This window comes from Vipera ursinii, assembly GCF_947247035.1.
Source record: "Vipera ursinii genome assembly, chromosome: 1".
Taxonomy (NCBI): domain Eukaryota; kingdom Metazoa; phylum Chordata; class Lepidosauria; order Squamata; family Viperidae; genus Vipera; species Vipera ursinii.
Genome location: NC_139512.1, coordinates 87,569,005 through 87,583,070, shown reverse-complemented (window position 1 = coordinate 87,583,070; position 14,066 = coordinate 87,569,005). Strand labels below are relative to the sequence as shown.

Sequence of the window (14,066 nt, the reverse complement as noted above, 5' to 3'; positions counted from 1 at the left end):
CTGTAAGCTGCTAAGGGGTTGTCCATCACACTGAATCAAGTCATTCATCAACAATCTCAAAATGTTTTGCTCTATGTGTGGTGCTAATCTCTGCTGTAATTTAGAATGTAATTTCACAGGCTGCTGCCTCACCTGTAGGGGTGCCATCTGGAAAGAGAATTATACCTGACATTTTTGGTCTATGATGCTTGGAGACTCTCCTGCTTCTACATGGACAAGGTGTAAATTTAAAAAAAAATAATTAAAAAAAGTTGCATTATTAATTCAAAATTAATTAAAGCGAAGTATTCTGTACTGCACAGATTTGTGAGCAGAATGGTAATGATGGAAAGTAGCAACCAAATGAAGACATACAACTGACTTGCTTTTTCTTAGATGAACAAAGAAAGGCTATTTTATTATTGCATATGATAGAAGTGTTTCAACTGTTAAAAATATTTGTTAGTGCTTATAGCAAATAGAATAAAGATATAAGGGCTTTGTGAGATATACTGGCATAGCTGGGTGACAGAAGCATATCCGTATATCAAGATTCAGAGAAACAGAAATAAACAATTAGAATAATTCTGGATGTTGAATTTTAAAAAAATGCTCCTGCATGCAATTTTATGAGGGTGAAGGCCCAGTCTCCGAGCTTGTGGGTTGGTTTTCAAAGGTTTCATTACCAGGCTAGATAAAATCTTCAGCGGGTTTTAAGGGTATGTCAGTATCAGTTTTCTTCTGTTTATAAGGGCTTCTTGTGGTCAATAGGTCTTGTGATGGGTCAGGTCGGGGTGTGAAGTGATGGTCTTGTGATGGGTCAATTTTATCTCTAGATAGCAAGTTTGCAATTTCAAGTTTGCTTCAAATAAAATTGTTGTGGGGATGTGCCACACAGCACTGAAATGTTTTTTTTTTTTTAAAGGCTTTAGGTCCAAACTGAATCCTCCTTCAAAAAAAAACCCCTGATTATTCTAAGCTAGCGGATTCAAAACTTGGAAAAAGCTCTAGGCTTAATTCAACTCAGTTATAATTATCTTTCATTCTGCTTTCAAAACATGTTTGGCATTATATTATTATTATTATTATTATTATTATTATTATTATTATTATTATTATTATATTTTATACTGTCTTATACATTTTGATGCCATGCTAAAGGTAAAGGTAAAGGTTCCCCCGCACGTGTGTGCTAGTAGTTTCCGACTCTAGGGGCAGGTGCTCATCTCCGTTTTAAAGCCGAAGAGCCAGCGCTTGTCTGAGGACGTCTCCGTGGTCATGTGGCCGGCATGACTAGATGCCAAAGGCGCACAGAACGCTGTTACCTTCCCACCATAGTGGTCCCTATTTTCTACTTGCATTTTTACGTGCTTTCGAACTGCTAGGTTGGCAGAAGCTGGGACGAGTAACAGGCGCTCACTCTGCTACGCGGCACTCGGGATTCGACCCGCCAAACTGCCGACCTTCTGATTGACAAGCTCAGCGTCCTAACCCACTGAGCCACCGCGTCCCTGATGCTATGCTACCTTTGATATTTAAGAGATAGATAACTTTTATTGTCATTTTTAAGCCATGTAAAAAACTATTTAAGAACACTCTAAGACAATTAACTTTAGTTTTCTGGACATTCATTTTCTATACATCTTCTATCTTCTAATTACTCTGTTCATTATCCTTCTTGGGACTCGTTTCCTCATACCGCACGGGTGGATTTCAACACAATTTCTTCAGTGATTCCACTGATCACTGTGATTCCACTGATCCAGTGATTCTCAAGAGATGTCTTCTATAGTCTTTCCACACCACATTATTTTTCTCAGATTCCTGCATAGTGTCTATCAGGACTGGGCAAACATCAGTTCTGGCCTACATCTGTGAACATCCCTTCATTTGCAGGGATTTTTTTCCTCCAGCAATTTACCACCTACACTTGATAAAAGAAACAAATGGCAAATGTGACCAGTTATTGCTATTCATATATTCATGAGCTATAATGCTTCTAGGCCAGAGGCACAGACAAATCACTGTTGTAGATTCTTCACCCAACATTCGGCTGAGGAACCACAGGGATGCTGGAACCAGAACAAGAACTATTATACACTATCACTACCTACTGATAAGACCAGGATGGGATGGGGGGCAGAAGTTAGCTAAAAAAAACACAACCTGCCACCTTTTTCAAAGTCAGCCCAAACCTAGTAATGCTCCTGGTCCATTGCCTGTTCTACCATGTCCTGATCATTGGTTAGTGAACACCTTAATCACACAACTTTCTCTGTAACAGCTATGCAAAGTACTCTGGATGAGAAGCAGCAGAGGATGCTGCTGGTCAGCGCTTTGTCCGTTTCTGTGTTTGTTTCAGATTTGTATTTATGCAGATATATACGTACATGTGCCTACACATGTGTGCCCATGTGTGTCTATGTGTGCATCTAGCACTGACTGCAAGAAAGTGATCCTCATCGGTGAGAAGGAAAATTCTGCCCATGGATTTAACACAGTCTAATTCCTTCTTGTAGCAACATTTCCATCATCAAGATGTGAAAAAAAAAACACGCTCACGTGCTTCTCCCAAGGGCATGTGCTGAGTGAATTGTCTCCCTTTATAAGTAAAATGAATATTCTGAAAGCCTAGCACCAGCATGCTACACTAGCAATTTTGTTCAGCTTCTAAAAAAACTCCCCTTTTTGCAGTGCCACTGTAGCTTTGAACGCTCATCAAAGTATTCGGGTACTTTGAAGCTTTTAAGAAGAGACTGGACAGCCACTTGTCTGGAAAGGCATAGGGTCTCCTTCTTGAGCAGGAGGGGTTGGACTAGAAGACCTCCAAGGCCCCTTCCAATTCTGTCATTCTGAATTCTATCTACATACAAATAAATTCACATATCTGCATATATAGTTTCTTCTAGGTCTTTTAAATGCCACTTGATGGCTATGATAAATTATGGTGAAATACTAGCCTAAAAGATTTCAAACCGAAGTTATTGTGTCATTGCTGGGACAAATTATTTCCTGTCATTTTAGAACCAGAACACAATAGTTACAATAAATAAAAATATGGCCATTTGCCACATAATATTTTAGCACATTTGAAATTATGGCTCCATATTTATGCAAGGCATATTCTTACCATCCATTCAGATATGATAACATCTACTTTTTCAACAGGTATATCAACTTCTTCAATTCTTCCTTTGATCAAATGAATACTATCTTCAAGTCCATTGATCCTGCAAAGCAAAGGGCAAGGGCATGTTGTATGTTTTCTAATTATGTTTTACCTGAAAGCACACAAACATTACTATTAACAAGTACTTGTAATAACAGAGAACTGTTCCACAAATATTTTTTTGCTAGTACAGCTACACAGTCTGTACTCAAGAATTGCAAATCATACTTGCATAGAAAACCCTTGTACGGTTTTAAGTGAGATGCCATGGAACACGGTACTGAAGAACCTAGCAAGTTTTGCTTATGAGACATTAAGAGAATGGATGTTTTGGACTGACCTATGGGGATCCACAAACAGACCCTCCCCTACTTGTTACTAACATAGGCTAGCAGGATTTTAAGTTCAATAGAAAATCAGCTACTTCATTTTCAAATATTTGCTTGGGATCATATGCCACTGATTTTATCCTAAGGAAAAAAAGGTATTGATGAACAATAGAAGAAGACATCCTAGGGAAATGCTAGCATTTCTTCAAGATAGCTGCAGTGCTTTGAGCCTTCTGAGTCTCAAGGATGTTTTTCAATAGTTTAGGGAAGTGAGTACTGCTTCCATAAGCCTTGTAACAGCATTACAAAATCATTATCTGAGATGTGCAATCATTTATTTATATAACACTGCTTATTCTTCTCCAAGACTTAGACGCAAATTTATTTATTTTAATTTATTTTCAGAAAGAAAATATGTAATGGAAAATGTAAGCTACTTATACAAATGTAAAGGAAAAATGAAAAAGCGAATACTGTAGTGTGGGGTCCCTGGTGCTCTCTGAACTTGGTGGGTTGTTTGTTTGTTTGTTTTTGCAGATTGTTCATTATCAAATTACATAATATCATCAGTGTGCCACCAAGTTTACAGAGCACCAAAGTCCTTTCACAGTTCAACCCTGAGCTACAGATATTCTCTTCTATCAAGTACTGGTAGGTTTGTATCTGGAAGTGTTAAGAGTTTGTAAAACATTCAAAAAGGGCTTTTTTGCATACGGTAGTTTGTTAATATGAGTGAAGCACCCCTCCTCAAAACATTAAAAGTCACATCCTTAGGAAACTTATGTAGTTATTTCAAATATGCATAGGTATGCATATATATGCCCAAATAATTGGAATGCCAGAGACATGAAGGGCTATTCAAGAATCTGTATATAAAAACAGCTAGGAGGAAAAACAACTACATAAACATTCCAACGGCTGCTTTAATGCTGTGAAGAGACTAACATTAATTTGCGTTAATGTATTTTGCGCTTCTTTCAAATGCTTTGAACAGCCTCAATAAGTATTCATATCTCTTATTTGATTTTATACAACCCACCAATTATAAGCTTCCAAAAATCAACAGATGATTTCAAAATGCGCTTGTATGTTGCAAATCAATTGGTCTGCTGTTACAATTATGCTAAATGAATTACATTTTAACTCAAGTTTTAATTATAAGATCAGAGACAAATATGAGTTTGCTTATCTGGGACATAAAGATCTAATAGTCAAATGTGCTTTAACCAAATATTCACAATTTCTGAACCTAGTGGAATACACCAAAGTGTTCTGTAAGGTTTTTTATAAAAAGAATTATATTCAGATACTTACTTTCACAAAATGGTTTTTAATCTGTTGATAAATGGACGTTTTAAACCAGTCCATAAATGACACAACTAAGTTTTAGTAAAGTAACTGATGTTTCTAGTGTTTGTGAAAACAATCATCCCTACTTAACTGCAGTATTATAGCTGAAGCATGATGGTGGAATATCAATTTCCTTTATGGATATCCTATTTTTTCACATTTTAAATAAAAATATGTACAAGGAAACTCAGGATTAAATTACTCAAGATTAATAGCACTTTCTCTGAAGCACAACTTATCAATCTTTCTTTCTTATGCCATTTTCACGACAGCTAATACTAGACAGGGCAGTGTAATTATTCACACCACTGGGATTTATTTATCTACCACAATGATTATCTATATTCTTTCTTAAACATTTATTATAGTACAATCACCTTACGTCTGATGTGCAACAGAAGTCAGTAACCTCATTACAATTTTAGCATTTTAGAGGATAAACAGCAATGAAAAGCTTCACGAACTCAGTAATTCCATACTAACCATAAAATATTAACCAAATTAGGATTCGCTGGCAATATTTACATTGAAAATAATTGCTGGCATCCAATCAAGAGTAACATTATTGTTGAAATTAATATCTGATTTTCTCATTTAATTCTGGGCTTCCCTGAGCATTAGGTCTAATCTTAGATACTCCCCAAACACCAGTTGAAATGAAACAAATGAAATCCAAATGGATTCCACCAATATTTGAGGAGGTTCCCAACAATCTTACCAGCAGTTCCACTGAGTGCCTGGCTGCTTGCTAACATAGAGGTGGCCTGGCCCCTTGATGAAATTGCTCCTGAGTGGTCTCTCTTTGTATAGATCACCTTGAGATGTGTCTTTTGTCTACCGAGAAGCTCCAGGAGATGGAAACAATATATCACGATTGACGCACTAGTGAAGGAAGACAAGAAGCTAACTTGGCCAAGTATGGAGAACCAAACTCAAATTCAAGCCTCCACTGTGGCAATAAAACAGGAGAAGCACACATTTTTTTCCTCTTTCAATGCACTGACAGGCAGTGGCATTGTTTAGGGTAGTGCTTCGGGAACAGGGCCTCGCATAGACTCCTACCTGGTTGCTGCAATGAGGGTGCAGCTCTGTGCGCGTAAAGTCACTCAAATCCACCCATCTCGACTCTTCGTAGGCAGAGTTCAATGTGTGTGACTGGGATAGTATTTTGTCATTTTACCTGGGATTCATTTTGGCTATTGGGAGTGTAAAGAAGTAATATGGTTCTCTCTAATATGTCCTCAGCCATCTACAGTTTGGATCCATGCGCCCCCCCCAGCTCTTTCAGAGAGCAGGAGAGGGGCAACAGTCGACTCCAGGAGATGATCAGTGCTTCATTTTTGGAGGATATACTATATTTGCAATTGCAACTCTGAAAGAAGATGCAGTTTGCCCTTCAACGTAAGTTTCTTTCTAATATTTTCTTCCTCTCTTGGGCTTAATTAGTATTTGGCCAATTGCTATATTCCTTCTCCAAGGTCATCTAGTTCTCTATGGCCTGCTTCTTCCTGAAACTAGCAATTTTTAATAATTGTTATCTTGTTTCTAACCTTCATTGTCTTGGGAAGGTTACTGAGACTGGAGTCATTGTGACAGCACTCTAAAGAGAGATTAATTTAGACTTTGACACAAGTGGGGCAGCACTTATCACTTTTGTGGTTGACCTCTGTTGGGACCTGGACGGAGGTAGAATATCCCTAGTCTTTTAGAGGTCTCGTTGGCCTTGATACAATTGACCATGGTATTCTTCTAGACTGCTTCTGAAGTTGGCAAACTGGGGGCACTGTTTTACCATTTCTACCTTTATCCGGCAGTTCTAATTTATGCAGGTGGAGATGTCAGTCAAGTATTCACTCCCTTTATGTACTACAGGTAATCCCCACCGCGTGTGTTTTAATAAGCAAGGGAGTGATCTCGTTCGAGGCACAAAATTCACTCTACAAGTTTTCGAGTTACGAGTGGAATGGGCAGGCTCCATTACACTTGTAACAAGTGGAATGGGCAGGCTCCATTACAATCGTAACTCGATAACTACCTGTATACTGGTACCTCACAAATGAAGGCAAATATATGTGTCTGTTCACTTTTATCAGCTTCCTATCAGATTCTCAGTGCAATTTAAAGTGTTCATCATAGCCTATAAACTCCTATCGTTCCATCACTGTTATGTGTTTTGGCAATGAGTTAGCTGCAAGATTTTCTCAAACCAGAATTGACTTGCCCAACATGTGCATCTTGAGAGAAACTACATGTGATCCCTCAGTTCCATAAAGCCGTGGTGGCGAGCCTATGACATGCATACCACAGTGGGCACGCAGAGCCCTCTCTGTGGGCACGCGTGCCGTCGCCCCAGTCCTAAGCCTTCAGCTGTTTTATAAAACCTTTTCACTTTAGGTCTCCACCACTGTGCGCAAAAAAAAAGGTTCAATCAATCAATCAATTTCAACTTCTCGTGGGAAAAAAAAGATCTCGCAAAGTTGGAACTGATTGATTGAACTTTTTAGCCCCATCCAGTCTGCCGTTACCACCGCAGCCACACCCACCCAATTGGCCATGCCCACCCAATGGGCCACATCCACCCAATGGGCCATACCCACCCAGCACCCCACGATACATAAGTGGGTTTTGGGTTGCAGTTTGGGCACTCGGTGTCTAAAAGGTTTGCCATCACTGCCATAAAGTATGAAGGGAGAGGACTTACGTTTTTCAGTAAAACTCCCCACACAAATTACACTGGTTACCACTCTTTAAACACTATGAAAATTTTGGAAACTTAAGTATTTGGGGGCCCTATGTGAAATGATAGAATGCTTAATCTGATTTTTGATTGATATATAATAAATTATTAAAAATTGGTCTTATAGTTGTTTTAGACTTTTCAAGAATGTATTTTAAATAGCTATTTTATTCTTATAACAGCTGAGAGTTTAGTGATTGTGACAGTCTTAAACTTGATAACATCTGTTAAATATAAAATAAACCAAAAATACAGATACCCCACTTTTTCCCAAGAAATAAGTTGAAACTGACACAAGGAAACAGCATCCACCATTTCTTCATTCCATATTCCATACAGCAGACGTTTTTCTTTTGATAGATGACTTAACATATTCTTTCAAATAATAAATCAAATTATTTCCTATCTGTAAAAATCATAGTGACAGTAGTGGGGAAGTACTACTTTCAAAAAAGAAATAAACCAACCTTTTAAAGTAAGTGAGTACTTCTGTTCCCCGTTGCTTGCAAATAAAATGATGCATTATAGGAGGATTATTCCCCGAACGTTTATAACACTGACTGTTTTGAACAGCATAGTTATAATTTTATCCTGCAGAAAATAAAAAAGTAAAACAGGGCCTACTTACAGGTCATAGGTCTTTATTAGAAGCCCAAGAATATCTGGCTTCCATTTAGTGCCTAGTCTTGGAACAAAAATAGGTCTGATGTGACTAAAGTCCCTTCAAAGTCCCTTCTCTTTAAGCATTATCATTTATTTTAATGAAGACAAATATGTGAAGGGTGGCTACCTAATGATGTCCATGGCTTGATAAATGATTTCAGATTGATCCACTCCTATCACCCTTTTTGCACCTGCTTTGGCAGCAAACATGGAAAGGATTCCAGTGCCACATCCAACATCTAGGACAACCTAACAAAATACAAAGGGGAAAAAAACAAGTTATTGCAATAGAATAATAGTTACAAAATAATGATGAAGACATTGAATGATGTTACTAAATAATATCTGTAACCAAAAATCTAGTTATGAATACTCAGTGTTAATGTTTTCTCGAACAGAAATGAGTTCTAAAATATAAAATTTGAAAATTCTGAAGTTGTTAAAAGATACACTGAAAGTCTTCAGCGTTTTAGAGTCTTGATTAAAAACCATTTAATGTCTAACTGCGGGGGGGGGGGTCCTCAACCTTGACAACTTTAAGACTTGTGGACTTCAACTCCCAGAATTCCTCAGTCAGCTTTGCTGGCTGAAGAATTTTGGGAGTTGAAATCCACAAGTCTTAAAAGGTGCCAAGGTTTAGGACCCATCTTACTGTTATAAGCGTATGTCTCCTCAGCCCACAAAAAAACCCCATCCCTCTTTAGATGCAGAACAAAACATCTGGCACTTCTGAACTCATGCTGCAATTCTGAGATATTCACAACCAGCAGTACCAGAACATCTGGCAGCCTTCAACAAAATTGCTTGCCAATAGACCAGAGGCAAGAAACACTTAGAACCACATTTAAGCCAACTTCCTGCTCGGCATGGGAATCCAAGTTAAAGAATCCCAGGAAAATGGTTGTCTAACCACTCTTTGAACACATCCAAATGAAGGCTTATTTGCATTCTGGGGGGGGGAAGGGGGGGAGGGGAAACAGTGCATAAGCTGTACTGTTCAAGGTTTGAGTTGATTGGTTGTTGTTAGCTGCGAAGACGTGTCCGACTCATCGCGACCCTATGGACAACATTCCTCCAGGCCTTCCTGTCCTCGAGTTCATTGGTTCCTGAACTAAAACATGCATTTTGAATGTTTTGGTTCAAATATCAAATAAAGTGGTGCTGTTCTATTTGGAACGTGGACCAAAATAATGTTATTTTGAGCAGAAGTGGGAAGAAAAGATCAGGAAATGGACATTAATGATTTTAGAGAAGAAAGAGGAGGAGATGAAGGTGGAAAGATCAGGGGGTGGGTTGGTCAGTAGGATCTGCTAGTTGGCCAAGGAGCCTGTTTCTTACTGATCAAAACACCATTACAAAACACAGATAGAATTCTGGCTTCATGATAATAACCCTGCAAGCTCCACATTAGTCTCTGTCACTAATAGCAGCGAAATCAGGCAATAAAAAGTCAGAAAGCAAAAACCTACTGTAGAATCATTCGTGGTTTATCATTCTCCTAACAAAGCTAGAATCTGAAGGAGGCTTTATTTTATTCTTAGTTCATAACTAAAAACAAAACCAGAGGTTTTGCAATAACTTTTTAAGCCGAAGAAATGAAAAGAGAATGGTCTGCAAGGAAGAAAGGGAAATATGAAATGGATTTGTTTGGGAAACTACAAGGGGCTGCCTCTGAAGGGCTGCAGGAACAGAGATCAGATTTGTTCCCCATTTCTGCAGCCTGCCAGAGCAAGCAGCCCTTTTTCTTTTGGGGAAGGGATATCAGCTACATGCAAACCCTAACTACCCTTTGGCTCTCAAAGTCCTGCCTGCCAGGAGGGAATCTCAGTTGTGCGGCAACGTCCTTGCTGGCTCCTCCACTGACTTTCTGGGGAAGCTGGCAGAGAAGACTGCAAATGGCAAACATATCTAATGTAACTTCTTCCTTGTATTTTCCCCACAACACCAACCATGTGAGGTGAGAGCGTATGACTGGCCCAAGGTCAGGCAGCTACCTTTAATGGTTAAGGTGGGAGTTGAACCCCCAGTACTCCTGCTTTCTAGTCTGGTACTTTAACCCATGGAGCAAAGTGGTATCAAGAGCTAGCAGAATTTTTAAGCCCTGTCAAAAGCCAGCAAGTGTGACCAATGCACTTTCCATCATCCCCAGGCATGACCCCTGACTGAAAAGGACCCAGATAATGTTTCTTCAGGGATGTTTTATAGCTAACATCCTACCATCTCCATAAATTTTCTCCAAAAGACAGGTTAAAGGCTGGACAGCAATTATTCAATTCAGCTGGGTCCATAGTAACCCTTTTAAGGAGGGGCAATCAAATGCTCTCTTCAGCGACACTGATATCTCCCCTTCCTGCAGGATGCATTTACAAAATCCTGCACTCCTATTCCTGAACTTTCTCTAGCAGCCAGATGGGAACAAAGATCAAACCCACAAGTGCAAAGCTCCTTTTCCTAATAAGCAATTTTAGCACAGAAAGAGAGCGATTAAAAAACAAAACAGCCCCTTTTACGAAATGAATAGATCTGGATAAAATACTGCGGACCCAACAGACAAAGTAGCAGACGGGCTTGAAAAGGATAATATTAATATCAACCGAAAGGCAACTTAAGGTAACTGAGAAGCAAATCTCCTATACCAGGGGTCTTCAAACTTGGCCTTTTCATGACTTGTGGACTTCAACTCCCAGAATCCCTCAGCTAGTGTCCTATACTTTAGCCACCATGGTATCTAAACTTTTTTGTCAAGCTTCTCTGACTGATGTTCCAAATACTTATCAGAAGGAATTAAAACAATGAGCTTCCACCATAGCAACATGAAATGGAAGCAGACCCCTGCCTTTTTTTGGCAAAGCTAGATCTCACATCTGTTCATTATCTTAAAAAAATGCCAACTGTAAAGAAAATGTCATCACAATTATATTTCTTCTTATTTATACAGATTAACTATAATTATATGACAACCAGCAGAACCATAGAGAAAATGCATCTCTCCCCTTTGCAAAGAATATTTTAGATGTTGGCACGGCAGTAAGAATTGTCCATTTCTTGAAATAAATTAAAAGATTTTCACTTTAAAATGAACTCATTCCGCACTACATAAGTACTTATGTAGACTTACGTTATTTAATTTTTTAATATATGGAAATTTCAGGTAACTCTCTAGCCGTATAAGCTATAAATGAAGTATTTCCTTCATCTTTATTATGCTAATGATCATGATGGTGATGACCTGTAACACTATGGACTTATCTTTTGCTTTTCAATATGTCACTGAACAAGAGAAGTTGCATGCAGACAAATACTTAAGTTCTACAACTTCCTCAATCACTGAATAATTATGATTGAGGCACTGATTTATGATACATGTACACTTGATGAATCTCTACAAATGCCTCTACAATCTGCATTTGGGTTATCTGTTATAGTAGTTCTGTTAACCTTTGTACGCCAACCCAAAATAACCATCGTGAGATGAGTTGCCACATAAATCATTTAAATATATAAATAAATTTCTCCAGATTCTACCGACTATAATTAAGTACACACAAATTCAGCAGACTCACAGGAGCGTGGAAGGCATATTCAAATCTTATGTTAAGATGTGAACATAGTAAAATATGAACAATTCGAAGGACTGAGGCTATTTTAATAAATCTATCCATTTCCATTTTAGCAAGACAGAGTTTTGTAGCAATAATAAGTATACATGTCTAAATACAGTTTTCAAAATTAGTACTTTGCCTTTCCCAACACTAACAGAAGCTGGAGCAGTGACAGTTTTAAGAAAATAAAATTAAAGAAAAAATCTATTTGAACAAAAATATAAAACCAATTAGGAGCTGAAGAAATGCTGCAATATTTTGAAATATTGTTAGCTATTTTATAATATCCATTATATATAATCAAGCAGAGTAGCAGATTTCAATCCCACCTTATAGATTTCTTTAAGCAAGAACCCACAGATCCAACAACTTACTTGCCAGAAACATGTTAAAAATTAAGAAAGTACCGGTACCTGTTTTTGAATGATCTGCCTGCGAATTTGTGGTCTTTGCCACAATCAAACTCAGCATTTTTCTTCCACAAACATTTATTGCTGGGTTTTCCCATCCTTTTCAAGCACTATTTTTGATTATTCCAAATTAAACTTTCAAAAGCCCAAAGGTTGAAAACTATATCCTAATCAATATCCTATCTGCCCTTAATTAGAGTAAATGATTCCTAAAACAATTTTTCAAGCAATGTTGTCTTTAAAAAAATCCAGATTATCAGTTATGACTATAGTTGTCCTATAACTATTCCAGTATTCCTCTGAGCAATTCACAGTGTCAGCATATTGCCTCCAACAACCCGGGTCCTCAATTTTACCAATTTCAGAAGGATGGAAGGCCGTCAACTTCAGCTAATTTGGATCAAACTGCTGGCTATAGCAGAGTTAGCCTGCAGTACTGCATTGTAACCACTGCCACCACATTTTAAGATGTGTGGACTTCAACTCCCAGAATTTCCCAGCCATTGTTGCCTTTCTCCATTTAAGCATGCACAGGCAATTGCCTGTGAATAATATCAAGGCAAAGCAATATTTGTTCCAAGTTAACAAAAAAATGGTCTATAACAGCAGATAACTCCTATTCCACTTGCTATGTCCATGGTTATCCATGTCTCACCTCACAGGGTTGTTATTGTGGGGAAAACAAGAGTAGGAAGCAGTATTAGGTATGTTTGCTGCCTTGAGTTATTTATAAAGGAATAAAGGCAGGATAACAATTAATAAAATAAATAAAATAAATATACAGTGTAGGTTCAATTGAAGAACCAAAAGAGACCTGCTAGAAGTGTACCTCCCAGCATTCTAGAAATCCATGTTTGCCTGGAGAAAGTAAAAATTGGAAGAATTCGATGGGACTACCTTCTACAAGCAGAACTGCTTTTCTGCATATACTCAACATTTTGGACCTTAAGACAACATATTTTTACTATGAATGAAATGCTACAAGTGTTTCCCATAAATGTCAAGGTACAAAATTGGCATAAAGGTATAAAGAATTGGTATAAAGAATTCTTCATTATGTAAATACAGAGATGTTTTCTGCCTGTTCTCTAGCTCCAAGACAAAAATAAAAACTATTCCTTATATCATAGAAGTGGCATACACAAGATCAGGGTTAATATTCCTCTTTGCTCAATAGAAAAAGTCATAATTAAATTAAAGAAAAGTTCCCCAGAATCTTGTTACCAGAGGTTAACTGCAACCTCCAAGGTAAAAATTCCTTCCAGAAAATAAAGTAATGTATGGAAGAAGATACACTCTTGTTGAAGGAAATTTCTAAATGTGCATTTCTGATCAAGAAGCAATCCTTCCAGAGGCAAAGGATGATATGAATATTAATATGACTATGCAATGGCATGTACTGACTGGATCTTCCTTTCCTCTTCTTTACTCTTATTCCATAATTTACAGAATACAGAATAACAGAGTTGGAAGGGATCTTAAAGGTCTTCTACCATAGTCCAACCCCCGCCCAAGCAGGACACCCTATACCAGGGGTAGGCAACCTTGACTCTTTTATGACTCGTGGACTTCAACTCCCAGAATTCCTGAGCCAGCCATGCTGGCTCAGGAATTCTGGGAGTTGAAGTCCACGTGTCATAAAAGAGCCAAGGTTGCCTACCCCTGCCCTATACCATTCCAGACAAGTGGCTGTCCAGTCTCCTCCTATAAGCCACTAGTGTTGGATCACGCACAGCTACCATTCCACTATTAATTATTCTCACTGTCATGAAATTTCTCCTTAATTCTTCACACAGAAGTCAGATTTAGTCCCGTACAAAGGCAGAA

At 38.1% G+C, this 14,066-nt stretch overlaps 1 protein-coding gene across 2 annotated transcripts in view; it reads right to left on the bottom strand.

Annotated features, from left to right (window-relative positions):
• The window catches only part of PRMT3 (protein arginine methyltransferase 3), a 79,137-nt gene that overhangs the window by 50,521 nt on the left and 14,550 nt on the right, over positions 1 to 14,066 (bottom strand). For both annotated transcript variants that reach the window (XM_083355334.1, XM_083355333.1), the window contains 2 exons: positions 8,355 to 8,476; positions 3,110 to 3,209 (listed from right to left, as the gene is read on the bottom strand). In XM_083355334.1, the coding sequence (XP_083211460.1) occupies positions 3,110 to 3,209; positions 8,355 to 8,476 (222 nt within the window). The remainder of the gene's footprint in view (positions 1 to 3,109; positions 3,210 to 8,354; positions 8,477 to 14,066) is intronic.